The 15,265-nt window shown below is 35.8% G+C and overlaps 1 protein-coding gene across 4 annotated transcripts in view; it reads left to right on the top strand.

Annotated features, from left to right (window-relative positions):
* SRBD1 (S1 RNA binding domain 1) overlaps nucleotides 1-14,952 on the top strand; it is a 123,566-nt gene extending 108,614 nt beyond the window's left edge. For all 4 annotated transcript variants that reach the window (XM_005523391.3, XM_088052878.1, XM_088052879.1 and 1 more), the window contains 3 exons: nucleotides 735-887; nucleotides 11,481-11,665; nucleotides 13,975-14,952. In XM_005523391.3, the coding sequence (XP_005523448.1) occupies nucleotides 735-887; nucleotides 11,481-11,665; nucleotides 13,975-14,264 (628 nt within the window). In that variant the 3' untranslated portion in view covers nucleotides 14,265-14,952. The remainder of the gene's footprint in view (nucleotides 1-734; nucleotides 888-11,480; nucleotides 11,666-13,974) is intronic.
* The last annotated feature ends 313 nt before the right edge of the window (nucleotides 14,953-15,265 follow it).

Raw genomic sequence — 15,265 nt, 5'->3', positions numbered from 1 at the left:
ACCTTGTACAGGTCTGTTCTAGTTTCTCTAGTTTATGCTGCAATACAACTGATGAAAAAAACGCTGATGGCTTCCCTCCACCCCTAAATTTTCACTGGTGAAATGTAAACATTTTTTTTAGGGTTTTTAACCTTCATGTAACATGATTTTGATGTTAGTCAGATTCTGTAGAACTTGGGAACATTGTATAATCTGAGAAAAGGATTTTGAGGCCTAAGTAAAGCTCTAACACCACTGCCTCCACAACATCTCTTGTGGGTCCAGGTGACACAACCAGAGGCTTTTGAAATTAACTTTGAGGTTTCATTTTTATCCTTTCTAATAATTTTGATGACTTTAGATTGCTGTATGAAATAATTTTTATGCTTTTTGCTTGAAATTTAATAAATAGTGATTATTTTAAAAATTGACATGTATATAGGAAAATATGTTTGCATTTCTGCCAGCAGTTGATGAGTGGAGCCCAAAATGCCAGTGCTAGTTTCAGGTCCTTCAGTGTGTTCTCTTTTGTCCTCCAAAAGCAGGAACCACTTGTGATTTAGGAAAAGAAAATAATCAAAGAGGCATGAAAGGAGCATTTGCAGTAGGAGTCATTTGATGCCTTTAATGTGTCCTGATAATTTTTTTTGTTTGAGGGAAACTTCGGGGGAAAAAAATGTGTTGGTTTTGAGTGTGGACAATGGGCCAGAATCATCTTCATTGAGAATGACATGTCCATTTTTGATTTCTGGCAGTAATAAGAAAAATGAACTTGGAAGTCGTGCTCTTTTGACTAAAGCAGGTGCACTGGGTAAAAAGAAGAGTAAATTAACATCATATGCCTCACAACAGCCCAATCCTTTGGACCAAACTTGTATTCATCCAGAGTCTTACAACATTGCAATGAGGTAAGTGATGGGAAAGCTTTTGAATGATTGCCACCATCAATTTTTAAAATGAAAATACTTATTTTTCTAACAACAGCCTTTTGAGACAGGAATATTTATATTGCTTGTAAATTTGAAGCTTTCACCCCTTTCTTCAAGAAGGTATGCTTCAGATATATGTGAGCATATGTCATTACTATGGGCCTTTAAAATTAAAATTTGATATTGCAAGATGTAATTAAGATGTATATATATGTTTCCAAATACACAAATACTATGATTTTTTTACTAAGTGGCTAAAAGAAGAGAATGGTTTTTGTGTATGTCAGAAAAAATTAATTTGGAATCCATATGTACCTCTGAAATACTACTATTAAGCTGTGATTTTTTCTATTGCAGCCCTGGTTGAAATTGGACTCTGCTTTTCCTCTTCAGAAACCATAAATGGGCACATATTTATTTTTCAGATTTTTACTGAACAGGCACTTTTCTTAAAAAGTACTGAATGTAATTTAACCAGTAGCAGTTGCTTTCAGGTTCTTATGATCTCTATTGAGAATATTATGCCTGGACAAACAAACTTGTGCTTCCTGTTTTATAAACAAAAACATCTTTAAACCTCAAAGAGAGAAGCAGAATTTCTGATTTCACAAAGCTTGACTTTCTTACCTAAAAAAGTCATACAGCATTTTTAGGACACTTTCCCCTCAGTGTGTACTCTGTTCTCTCTTCCTGTCCATAGGTCTTCGTGCTTTCTTTCTGCTAGGCATGCAGTGCACTTTTGTTTCCCTGCCACAGTTCATTCTTCTTTGTGCCTGATTCTAGGACTCACTGTGCAATTTCCTGTTAGTCTACTGCAGTTGGGCAGTGTGTAGATGACCATTTCCCTTTTTTTCTTATGCACCATTATTTATTACAAAGTCCTTTCTCTGGGTACTGTGGGAAAGAAAACATCAATCAAGGTCCTGATCTTAACAATCTTATGTTTGGTAGGTGGTTTATAGGGCGTGCAGCTTGGTCACCCTAACTGGAGATTATTCAGTGTAAGCGAATCAATGTGAAAAACAAATTTAAATTGCCTATTCAAAAATATTTTTTATTTTCAATATTTAATTTCATTCAATTTAAATTTCAAGTACTTGGATTTTAGTTTTTAGCTTTTTTAGCCCTGATACACTAATAACATCATTAGTAAAGTGGTCACAATGCTACCAGCCTTGCTTAAAGCCTGATGTGGATGGATTGCTTTAAAAGGCAGAGAAGTATATGCAGTTAATAGAGGAATGCTATGTTAATTTCCCTACATACAAGATTTCCACAAAAGTTGGTCAGATAATAAAGAATTGTGACTTTTTTTTTCAAAGGAGCACAGGTGACTTTTATATCTGAAGTGATGAGTGGGATTATTACTGTATAGGGTAGAACAGACATTCACATACAGCTGAAATTGTATAATTCTAGTAGGTGTCACAGATCATATAGTTGTGGTTTGAAATTTGACTGGGAATCCACCATTAGCACTATTTAACAAAAAATAGAATTAAAAAAAAATAATGAGCACAATTTTTACATCTCAACCAAGACAGGGGTTTGCATCCCAGGCTAATGCATGTTTCAGCGAGGGGGCTGGCACCTATTGTACAGACAACACTGTTTAGAAGGTGCCTTGCTGAGTCTTAAAACATGTGCCACTTCAGACTCAAATTTTGATTGCTTCTAAGCCAATGCAGAAGTGTTACATGGCTGAGGACCAGTGTTAATCTATCTCATTGTCTCTCTTTGGATAATGCAAGTATTTTACAGCAGATTTCCAGCAAAGCCATTCTCTATTCTGTGTTCCTCACCAAACATTTTGCTGTCCTAGACAGAATTTTCAGATGAAGTATTTAGGTCCAAATGCATGTCATAGATACTGTACCATACAGGGGTTTGTTGTGTTTTTTTGTTTGTTTGTTTTTCACGCAAAAGAATATAAGTTGACCACAGGGCAAATATAAAACAATAATTACAGATTCTGCTGATGAAACACCAAAACTAGAAAGCGTAGCATCTCTCTCTGCAACTCACTGTGTCAGTCTTTTCTGCATCCTTTGGGCTTTCTCTGTTGTCTTACTTTTTACATTCATAGTACCTCTACATATACTATGATAGGGGGTAAAAAAGGTCTCCAAATGCTTTCTGTGGATGCACTTTATGGACAACAGTATTTGTATTTTTCTTTTGTTTCCTTGAAAGCGTGTTAAATATGAAGGTGATGCTTTCATGGTACAGATTGTATGAGTGTGCAGCAACTCGGTATCACAAAATGGTGTGGGGAAGGGAGCAGATACCTTTAATGTTTTTTCACGGCAAATAGCTGTTTTGAGAAAAGAAAATACAACTCTGCAGCAAACGGATGAAAGCCAAGATGTGTAGTATTAAAAATTGACACTGGCAACATAAGGGCTAAATATAAACCAAACATCCTTCCCTCAAGCAACTAATGCTATAATTTAGCAATGATTATATATTTAATTATATATATTATTATATATTTATTATATATAATCATATATTATATATTTAAAATTACTTTTCAAAAAAAGCATATGAGCTGCTAAGTTTCTCAGAATTTATGAAAACAGTTTTCCAAACCTTTTTTCCTGCTTGAGTTTGAATTAAGAAAAAAATTTACTAGGAATTCAGACTGCATGGAGGATTCAGTCCAAAGCTTATCAGTGCTTTTGGTGGGTTTTGCTGACAGGCAGTGGCTGGGACTGGGCTTGTAATTCCCTTTTTCTGAGCCAGTGTTCATGAGAAAGCTTCTGAGAGCCTGAAGATGAAATCATGTTCATGGTGTCGGTTGGAGGTGTCTTAGGGAAGTTAGCCAATATAAGAAAGTCTTTCTAGGTTGCTAGAATTAAACTAGGTTAAATAACATAATTGACAGTTCTTACAACTTAAAATAAAATGCATGAGAAAAATTGAAACTGTTAGATGTAGGTTAGAATTGGTATTTAACAATAAAGTTTTTAATATAATATATCTTAATTAGTTCTGTGCCTGTAGTGCTATCAGAGTATTTATTCTTTTTTTGTGATTACACTGAACTTTGTCAGGGAGTGTGTCAAGTGCACAGGTGGATCTGTGCTGCCAAAGGGGCAGAATTGTCTTGAGTATGACAAGATTTGATCTAAAATCCAGTGTTATATACCTCTTACCATGAAAATTAAAATGTATGGAATAGCTGCTATATAAGTGAATCATAAAGGCTTCCTCAAGCAGTGCCTACCGCATCTTGCTATATGAGAAAGTAGTTTCTGAAAGTTTTGTTGGATTAAAAGTTTTCATGGAAAATTGCATTTATTTTTAAATAAAATAAGATGATGATTTTTATCCACTGCTTATAGCCAAATTACCTGAAGGCAGCAGTCTACATTGCAGATTTATGACATGCAAAATTATCAGGTTTTAAAACAATATTTTTGAGGGATAGAAATTTACCAAAATTTGAAACCACTAATTTTCTTTTTCGGGACTATTTTGTAGCTTGAAAACCAATCCATTAAAGAAAAATATGGTTAAAAGAATTACTCCCAAGTGGTGACTTTGGTTGCCAAACTTCAGGCTGGAGCTAATTTTTAGGGCTGATTTAGAAAAATGGGGTTTTTATAATGGAAACACTGATGTAATCTTTACTACAGTGGCACAAATGGTGCTGGTGTGATTGATTTATGGCATTTAAGCATCTTAACTTAAAATCTGTACAATTTCTGTAAAATAATTGGAAAATATCCTACTAGTGATTTAACACACTCTGCAGAAGACCAAAGCATGTTTGTTCATGGTTTCCACACTGTCAAAGCTTGGCTTGTCATGTGCAGTGATCAAGCTTACGAACACCTCTAAAATATTATGAATCGGAATTTCCAAAAAGCTAAAAAAAACCCTCAAAATTTTATAGACAGTCTATTTTCCTACAAAGCAGAACCATGCTTTAAGTGTTTAAAAAGTCTATATGTGAAAACCAGTTTATAGTGGCAGAATCTTCTACATACAATTAATACAATATGTAGAGTATATCCAATTTCTTGGTATGTATTGTTAAAGAACTGGTAGGAAACAGAGGACACATTTAGGAAGTCCCCAGAAGTTACAAGCAGGTTATGCTTATAAACCAAAATGTTGGAAAGAAAATGCAATGTTTTTTTCTTTGTTCTATCAGTCTGCTGGGTGCAGTTGGTTTCATGTGACTGAATTTTAACATTTGGTGATTTTTTTATTTAAATCTCATTAAAATGCTTTTTGCAAAAGCTTGGCACTCAGAATGTGTATTTGCTGCTCACAAATTGCAGCATCTGGCAGACAGGTTGTATTTTAGCCCGACCTAGGAATACAAATTTTTACCAATGTAAAAGGTCTAACGCTGTGACTTAGAATAACAGAGGTGAGGACCTTCCTTGGCTAATTACCTGGGTTTAGCACATTGCCTGGTAAAGGCCAGTCGTGCTCACTGTGGTTGGTTATGCCTTAGGAGAAGTTTTTGATATACCGGGCAGAGTCACTTGCAGTGAAGATTCATGTCTTAACCTTCTCTGTGTATTGATAATGCTGCTTGGTATCTTCAGCAGGAATTCAAAGTCCCAAGGGAACAAGCACTTGTTCATCGGCTTTTTCTTCACTGAAACAAAACTATTTGATTTGGTGCTCATTTCAGCAAGGCGATTGTATTGATAACAGTTAATATTCCATTACAGGCCAATCAGTCATATTTCAGATATCCCTGGTGTTTCTTGTAGTCTGCATGGGTAGATGTAACAGCTGATCCATAATATCTCATTTGATGTGCTGATAAGCTGCATTTTCTGGCTTCGAAGGCAAGTACTGGCAAATAAGAAAATGCAGAAGAAAAGTTGTTGATCAGGCCACCAAAAGAAAGAGATTTTCCTCTCCTGCCCTTTATGCAACTGGAAGCTTGTCCTTTGATGGCATTTCCTGCTTGCTAGCAGGCTGGCTTGCCTCTGTCCAGATCCCCTAGTTGTCACTGAACAACTGAGACAATGCTTAAGAGGAAAGCAGGAGAAGGAGTCAGGGAGGGAAATTATTACTTAATATGGTATTTGAGCAATGAAAACTGTTGCTGTGTTCTATTTAATAATGCAGTCTACATGTGAATATTTTTACAGAGGATAGGAGCTGTGATTGTGGTAGGAGGCCTTTCCTTACATCAGAAATATCTTTTGTCCACTTGAATGAAACTTGCTTGCCTACACATGTGTGTGGGTATTCAAGTTATGTGCAGAGTAATATTTAATAAAGTCTTACATTTTGGGGCTTTTTAAAAGAAACTTTGAAGTTAAACTCAGTCAATTAATGAACCTTTATGGCTATTTCCAATAGCCAATACCCAGCCCTAATTAAGGAGAACACTTGTAGAATTGTGGCCATTAAGTATTATAAACACTATATTCATCACTTTAAAAGGCCAGTTAATTCACAGGTTTTACTACTAAACTTAGAGGCTATATTTTTGAAAGTTATCTTGTCAGTAAGCTGAAGACCAGAAAAAGCTTTCACTGCCAATTGCCATCTAGTAAAAACATTTTAAAACTTCAATGTGTTGTAAAATACAGTTAACAATAATGATTAGAAGAACTTAGAAATAATGGAGAAATATGCTTGATTTGCGCTATAAATACTAGACCCATAAATCAAATGTTATTTTTAATTTGTTGAACTTTTTGGAACTTACATAACTTCCCACTAGTTGCATTTAGAGAACAATATTGAGAACAAAACCCCCACAAGACCTTTTCAATGGAATTTTCTCCTTTAAGTGTAGTATACTAGTTATTTTGGATAACTAATGATGTTTCACTATTTTGTATCTTGGGTAGAACTCCAGTTAAGTGATATATTAGTAGACATGAGAACAGCCAGAAGCCACGTGCCTAATGGTATGGGAGCAAAGCGGCTATGTTGCAGTGGAACTCTGTCTGAATTTCTTTTCTCATTTAGAAACTCATTGTTTCTTAAAATGTGTAAGTTGAAAATGTCATAAACTGAGTGCTTTCTGCATGCAGTCAAATAATCTACATTATTAATAATTTACGCGTTTGAAGAAAAACATACTGACTACACAACTTTGTCTGGCTAAACGACATAAATAGTTTTAGATATATTTGACTCTTTAGCTCTCTGTGTCCAGCAATTAATTACAGAAAGTAATGCACAAATATTGTTTGATACATAGTCTTCGTTGGTAATCAGAAATTGAGGATCCATATCACTAGTGGGAACAAGAGCAGTCAGCATCTACATTATACAAATACTGCTTTTGCACTTCAAAGCATTACTTAAACATAAATGTCTGCATAATTTAAGTTTGTGACTGTCATAAATGTACATTTTACCTAACAAAATGCATGCTAATGCAGAGTTGTTTTGTTTTCAGAGTGATTATGTTGCTTTACCATTAATTCCTGTGTGCACTGTGACAAGATGTAATGGCGTATCATGTTGCTTTAATGTAATGAATCCAGTACTCCCGGCTCTTAAGTCGTGTTGCTGGAAATGATTACATAAAACAGAAATGACTGTGACTAAAGCCCTTGCAAAGCTTTAGAACTTCTGCACATTATAAGAAGCTTTTTGGGTGGTGGTTAGAGTAACTTCTTAAAAATTTACCATAGGCTTCCCTTAGTAAAATTTTTACTCTTTTCTGACTATTTTTTGCATTCCAGTGAAATTTACATTATCTTTCAGGCATTGCAAGGGCTGGGCTATAATTTTGTGCAGATGTGTATGTTAAGTGAACATGATGTGCTTATTTGTTACATTTATGCTACTTTTTTTCTTTATCTGTATAAGATGGATGAAATTATGTATTAAATGAAAACATCAGTCATTTATCCATGACGATTCTCTGCAGATCCTTTAAAACTGCAACGATTGCTTTTAAAATGAAGGTGATTGCAAAGATTTCTGAGTACTCTCTAAATCTCAAAACCAAAAAACTCAAAGCTCTAAACTGTTAAAATTTCACCCTGTTCTTCCTCTGGCAGCTTTTATCTGAGTTGATGTACCTTGAGCAGAAAGTTCACCATTCATTCGCATACTCACATTATCCTTACTTCCCCAAATGCTATCTTATAAGAATGACCTCACTTCAGAGAAGAAGTCTCCTCTTACCCATTTCTGTTAAATTTTCTTTAGGTTTTGTCTTTCTAGTAGATAAACATAGCACCTGAGCTACTGCAACGTGTTATTTATTTCACATATGTAACCAGAAAAATACTTTAAGGACTTTCATTTTTGCACAGACCATTCATGTTATGTTGTGCAGCTGGAGCTGTCATTTACAAATTGTGTGAGGGAGATATTTCAAAGATTGCAGTGAGATAGTTTAACATTAAGATCAAAATATTTAAATTAAAGGAAACCTCTTTTTCCCCTCATAGCTATATCTGAGTGTTACTACCAACAATGTCTTTTTTTTTCTGACTTTGAAGTAACTCTTGAAGGAAGTTGTTGGGTTGCTTTTTTAATGAGAAAATTAACTTTGTTCTTAGCTGTAACATTTTAAAATAGAAATTATCAATATAATGCATCACTGTTTAGTCAGAGAGTTGCTTTATATTGATTTTTTTTTTTTTTTTTCAGTCCAAGTGCCCTCAGGCTGTGTTCATTTGAGTAAAAATGATGTATTAAATATATAATTAGATTCAACAGTATTTCTAAAACTAACTGCATCTGCAATCTCTAAGAAGTTACTTTAATTTGGAAATACTTTAATACATAATACATAATATTACCAAAACCTATTCGAAAATAGTGAGAATTTCCAAAATAGAAACAATACCGTTTCTTATAAAGAGTATTTCTTCTCTGCATATATGTGTGCAGGGCTTGGTTACAGTGCTTTGTTTTGCCTGTGATAGATAACCCACAATTCTGAAATATTCTTAACAAAATGCCTGATTTTTAGAACATTAAAATTCTGTAGAAGTCGGTGTGACTTCTCATATACTTAGATAGACTTGGGCATGTGTTTAAGCATCATCTTCAGGTGAAGCCAAAATTTTATTGTGAGCAGTAACCACGTTAATAAGTTATTTACACAATTGTAATTGATAATATAGGACCCAAACCTAGCACCCTTGCCCAGATGAGGAATCCTTTTTAATTTCAGATAAATCCTTTGGAGTGTCCAGAGGAAGGCTGTTTCAGGGGAAGGAGCAGAGGGCAAATGCCTTTCATGAATTGCGCTTGAAGGATCAGGCGCTTGGATTGTGTCCTGTTTCAGGCTGGTTTTCTTTCCAGCCGTGCGCATGTAACACCATTCATTCTGATTGCATTATCCACACGTGTGACATCTTTGTATGTAACAGGGCATTTTTTAATGTACATTGGTGGCTGTTTTGTGTGGTTGAACTTACTGGTTATGAAGCCCACCCCGTGATAAATTTACAAAGTCAATGTGCTTCTGCGAAGTCCTAAGTCCTAATGGTGAGAAAATGTTATTTGGACATACTCAAGCTGAGTTTCTATTTGAAGTGAAATAAAGCCAAGTACATGAATGTCAGCATACTTGTTTATAGGGGTGGGTGGTAAAGCATACATTATTTAGAAGGTTGAGTCGTGAGGCTGGTCGGGTTTGTCATGTTACATCTGGCATGTCAGTCAAAGCTGGGGCAGCTGCCATCTGTCACTAGTGCTCTGGTGGGGCGTTGTCTGGTGTTAGCAGCCAGCAGCCCCCCAGTAGTCTGGGGGGAAGCACTAAGCACTTCATCTGGGCCTGGGCTCATTTTGAGCATTATCACTTTTGGGGCTCCTTTGCAAAAGAAGGTGCTTTCATTTCACAGAATATCTGATACTTTTCATATCTGTTATTAGGCAAAATATTTGAATAGTAGTGGTAAGGTTTGTTTGTTTATAGAAAAAAAAACCAAACTCACATGATATTATAAAACATTTTGCATCTGTTTTGCTATATGCTTTTCTTCCAAACCACCTTAAACTACTTTAAAAAGTGATGTCACAAGTCAATATGCAGTAAAAGCAAAATTCAGTAAATATGGAGAATAGCATCATCCACTGAATCCTTATTAATTTTCATTGTACATTGCCACATGAAAGATGTGTCTGCACTAAAAAAGTTAGTGAAAATTATATTTATCACTACTAAGTGCAAATCTCTGTGTGAACTACCAGTACACTTAAGTCACTATGCTTGTACTTGAATTCAGTCAAGTGGAAGTTCTGACAGCTAGTTATAACAGATGTCCTCCTTTAGCAAAATTAATGGACATTTTTAAGTGAAGCTTTGCCCTTATGCTCAAATATAAATTTTGTGATTTACTGAAAATCAAATATTGCTTTAATTATTTCTCTTCAATTTATATTTTGAAAAAAATAAAATCTACTTTTTTGTTTCAATCCATGTAACTTCTATTGCTCACCACCTGAAATAATCTCAGTTGGTTCCTTGGGTTGAAAATAGGAAAAAACAAAACAGAAACCCCTCTGGGTCTCCTGACAAAAGAAATACTAGCCTCAGGTTTTGATAAAAGCACAGCATGTATTTTGTGGGGGGAAAGGAGGTTGAGTACCATGGGCTTTTGCTTTCTTATAGAGCTGGAATGTCTCCCACCAAGTTCAGGGCATGAACCTGCTGGTCAGCTCTTCTTTTGAGACTTGTAGTTTACACCTGTTGTGAAGCAGGATAAGGAGAGGAAAGAGGAGTCTCTTTGAGGAATTTGGAAGGAATGTTTATTCAGACTCTGGAGGACAGGAACAATAATTCTACCTGCCTGCTGTGGTGGAGAACATCCAAAAAAAAAATTGTGCTTCCTGCCAAAAATAAGGGGCATGATAAAGCAGGGCAGATGAGGCTTATTCATGGTGAGATGCAGGTCATGACGGAGATCACGTGTCAGGACATAATTATTTAGAAGTATTTCTTTATATTTCTTTTCAGCTTTTTTAGATACCAGTCCAAATTCGTCTCAGTCTGCAATGTGTGTGTTACATGACAATAAGGGAAAGATAAGGATGTTTGTGTCGTGTGACTGCTTTGACTTAATGATTACATAGTATCTGAAAAACTAATTGTTCTTAATCATGAAGTTTACAGACAAGAGAAGTATTTCATGCAATGTTTTTCTTAAGTTGGGTTATAGATTCGTCATATTAATTAAATATTTTGGATATTCATTGTTGCTTTACTAAATTGCCGTTCATTCTAATTTGAATGAAAGCAACAATTACAATAAGAATGTTATAAAACTCTCACTGAGTTCTAGGGAGCTTTCATGGTAAAAGACACCTTTCAGTAATAAGGAAACTGTTTCATTGTGAGACGGAATAATTGGTCTGAGAAGAGATTTTAATTACATTTTATTATTTTGCTTCTAGTTTTGCAATCTGTTCCAGAAGATACAGGTATACACATAGACTCTAGATTTCCATTTATGTGTCAGCTCAGTGATGAGTTGCAAGGACATGCACTTGAGAAACTGTTCATATATTTTATCAGAAGTTTTGTTCATGTATCAATGAAAAAATAATAGAACAAAGGTTCAGTTCCCACTAAAAGATGCTACAAATCTTTCTATCTTTGCTTGAACTTTCTAGGTTTTTATCTCTCATTGGAGGAAATGCAAATGACATAGGAAAATCAGATATGCAGCAAAAAGTAAATGTGGTAATTCAAAAGGAAGGACTGGAAGGCACAGCCAAGAGGCTCAATACCACCGTGCACACACTGCAGCTGATCATTGATGGTCTCACTCAGCCTGAAGGCTATGACATCCGAACAGGTAAACCTCAGTTTGGAGGGTTGTAATCTCCAAAGATTCCTTGTTCTACATATCACTTTTAAAACAGCACATTTTCTTCTTTTAAAATCAGTAGTAGATTTTCATGGACTTGTAACTCTATTTCTTTTCTCAGTCAAGGTAAAGGCTATATCACAGTCAGATGTTTCTTTTCAGTTTTGTAGGTAAGGAGTGTGAATCCTATCTTAAATCATGGCATTTTCAGCCATAGGAAGGGGAGTTGTTTAGATATTAACAAATTAAATAATTTCAGTACGTTGACTCTCTACTGATTGAGTCTGTGTTGGCTCTTCATCAGGTAGGGGAATTCTGAGACCAAGGTGAAACAGTAGCAATAAAGTTCTGTGGAGTAATAGTATGTAGTTAGGCTCTTTTATTGGCCTGGTTTCTGGGAGACCAGTGTAACTGAAGCACATGGCTCATGACCTACCCTATTTAAAACCTGCAGTGGTACTGAACAGTTTGAGGTAGAGGAAAAGAAAGATGAAGTATAACATCTGGAGATGCTGTTGTGTAATGAAACTTAGAGCTGGATTCTCTTAGAGCAGGAGATAAAAGCAGATAGCAAAGATGCAGGCTTGTAATAACAAATAATAAACATATGCTTAAAAAACAGCCAAACTAATATTTCTGTCCCCCTTTTATAGTTCGTTAATGGTTTTTGTGCTTATTTTTTAAATATTCCCCACTACTGATCTTGAAAATGTGTGTTTTCTATGTCTCAGTTTGTTCTGGTGATCTCACATGTAAATTACAGTAGGATTGACCATTAACGTAGGAAGACATAAAAGCAAAAGAGAGAATCTTCAGTGGAAATAATCATATTCTGCTGATCTAGGACATTCAGTATTACTTTAGAGAGACTCCGTGGCTAGAGAAGACAGCCTAGTAGCCTTATGTAGCTGTATGGATTTCTCCATCATGAGTTATTCCCACAGGCTGCCGTTCTTCATGAATTGCTCCAGCACCGATCTCTTCCATGGAGTGAAGTCTTTTAGAACCAGACTTTCATTGTTCCTTCATGAGGTCACAAGTCCTGCCAGAAAGCCTGCTCCAGTGTGGGCTTCCCACAGGGTCACAGCCTTCTTTCAGGCATCGACCTGTTCTGGTGTAGGGCTCTCCATGAACTGCAGGGGAATCTCAGCTCTGGTATCTGGAGCTCTTCCTCCTCCTTCCCTTGGTGTCTGCAGAGCTGTTTCTGTTACATATGTTCACTTCTGTCTCCTGGGCTGCAATTGCTGTTGCACAGGGATTATTATTTTTTTTTTTTTTCTTTTTAAAATATCCCAGAGGCACTTACCACCATTGTTAATGGGCTCAGCCTTGGACAGCAGTGGATCTATTGGACACAGGCAAAGCTGCAGAAGCCACCACTCACAGTAGGCCACACACACACCTACCAAAACATTGCCATGTAAAGCCAATACAGATCCACAGACTGATTAAATTCCAGTGCATTTTAGCTATAAACTTGTTCAGGCTGAATTTTATTTCTCAAAAGCAAACAGAGAAAAATTATTACAATTCTGGTTTGGTGATGTTCCTTGTGGAAAATCTCAGTCCTTATTATATCTTGGAAAGGTCAAACAATGATAGGAAAGATTGAAAGAGAAGTTGTTGAGATGGCTCAGAAGGGTTTTCTGCAGAAACAGAAAGTGTTAGGGAAATAAGAGTTTAAAAATATATCTGTGCTGTTAAATGCAGAATGCGAACATTAACATCCCAGTGTAATGCCTGCTTATGATCATATCTGTGTGATTTTCAAGTTGTTGGTACAAAGCAGCACTGTGATGAAGCTCATATGATGTCACAGCGCAGATAAACAGCAAGCCTAAGAACAGTGCATTGCTGGCTTTTCTTTTAGTATGTGACGAAACTGAGTTATTCATCTTCCTGTGAATATGTAGAAATTTCTATAGGAATAGAATTTCACATCTAATTGAGGTAGCTCGAGTCACCTCAAGTGATTCTTCAATTCTCTCTAGATCTGAATCTTTCAGTCACTGCCTAATATACAAAATAAATTCTGATCCCCTTACGATAGTTGCATAACACAAAATTGGCCATACTTACTACTTCAGTAATCAAAGTTTTTTAAAATGATACAAAAAGTATAAGACACAAGTTCTTTATCACATATGGGTCTTTATTTTAAAATGTTCAGAAAGCAATATTTGGGACCTAAAAGCTACCTTGGGATGACTTATTAATTAGAAACAATAATCTGGAAACAACTCTTAGAAACCCTTTTTCACCAAAGTCTTATTTGTGTTTCTTGTTTCCTGTAACAGATTTTGATAAACCTGATTTCAAGAGAAGCATAGTCTGCTTTGAAGACCTAAGTGTTGGTGCTGTTTTGACTGGAAAAGTTGAAAATGCAACGCCATTCGGAGTTTTTGTTGATATTGGTGTGGGAAAATCAGGTTTGATTCCAGTGCAAAACATAACAGAAGCAAAACTCTCTAAAGTGAAGAAGAGAAGAAGCCTGGGCCTAGGTCCTGGTGAAAGAGTGGAAGTTAAAGTGCTTAATGTTGATATTCCTCGACTGAGGATAACATTGGATCTTATTCGTGTTTTGTGAGAGGGATTTCAGTAACTGAGCCTTGACTTTAAAGGATAAGTAATGTCAGCAAGGTTATGGAGACTCAGGCATTTAATGAATGTTGAAAATGAACACATTTTGAAACCCTCAGCGCCTTTCTTTTTGTTTGTTTTTAATTTTAAATTTAACAGTTTTACCACATTTCTTGAATCCTTTCTGTTAATAATTGTTTTGAACAGTTTTTTGGATTACCTCCAAAAATGTTGTTTTGTCTGCAGAGCAAATGAAGTTCCAGTGGGCTGTCAGATCTCTTATCTGTTGTCTGTGCAAGATTTGCTGTCTTAATCTTCAGTTAGTACTGCAAGAGCAGACACATCTATAGTTCCTCTCCCAGAAAACAGACAGTTTGCCTATTTTCTGGTTGACAGTCTAAAAGAGGGCTCCTAGTGGTAGGAAAAGAGTTATCTTTGAGTGATAATAATGTTGTATCAAAAGTAGACTGAGGAAAAAGCATCTGCTAAAACTGTTGATGGTTGAGAAATAGTTATCTTTAGTTTATTTAACCAACATTATTAGGAGATCTGTTTACCTGTTTTATTTCTGCTTTTTCAGTTATCATGGATTAACACAGTTGGATGTACCTTGCAGTTTAAGGAACCTTGCTCAAAGGTGTCAAAAGACATTTGTTTTGTTCTATACTTCTGCAAAATAAAAACGTTTCTGTCCATCTTTTCTCAGTGTACTGGTTTTACAAGAGGTTCAGCAGTTCTAGTTGTCTTTTTTTCCAGCACATGCTTAATCACTAACACTTTGAATGCTCACTGTTTCCTGCTAGGAGTGCCTAGCACAGGAGGTTTGTTTTTTCCAACTAGAGACTTCTTGGTTTTGTGGTATTTTGGTGGTGTTTCAAAGGATTTACCTCTTGAGCCAAGTTTGCAAAGGACATATAATGGAAGGTTAGTCTCCAGCAACAGATGTATATATGTAGTCTTTCCAGGGAGGTTTGGGTGTGTTGGGCATTTATTCCTTTGCAGTCATGA

This window comes from Pseudopodoces humilis, chromosome 3 (genome assembly GCF_049639895.1).
Source record: "Pseudopodoces humilis isolate 2021_Gansu_Grassland_sample_001 chromosome 3, ASM4963989v1, whole genome shotgun sequence".
NCBI classification, from domain to species: domain Eukaryota; kingdom Metazoa; phylum Chordata; class Aves; order Passeriformes; family Paridae; genus Pseudopodoces; species Pseudopodoces humilis.
Note: the sequence above shows the minus strand (reverse complement) of the source record. Positions and strands in the feature narration are given on the sequence as shown.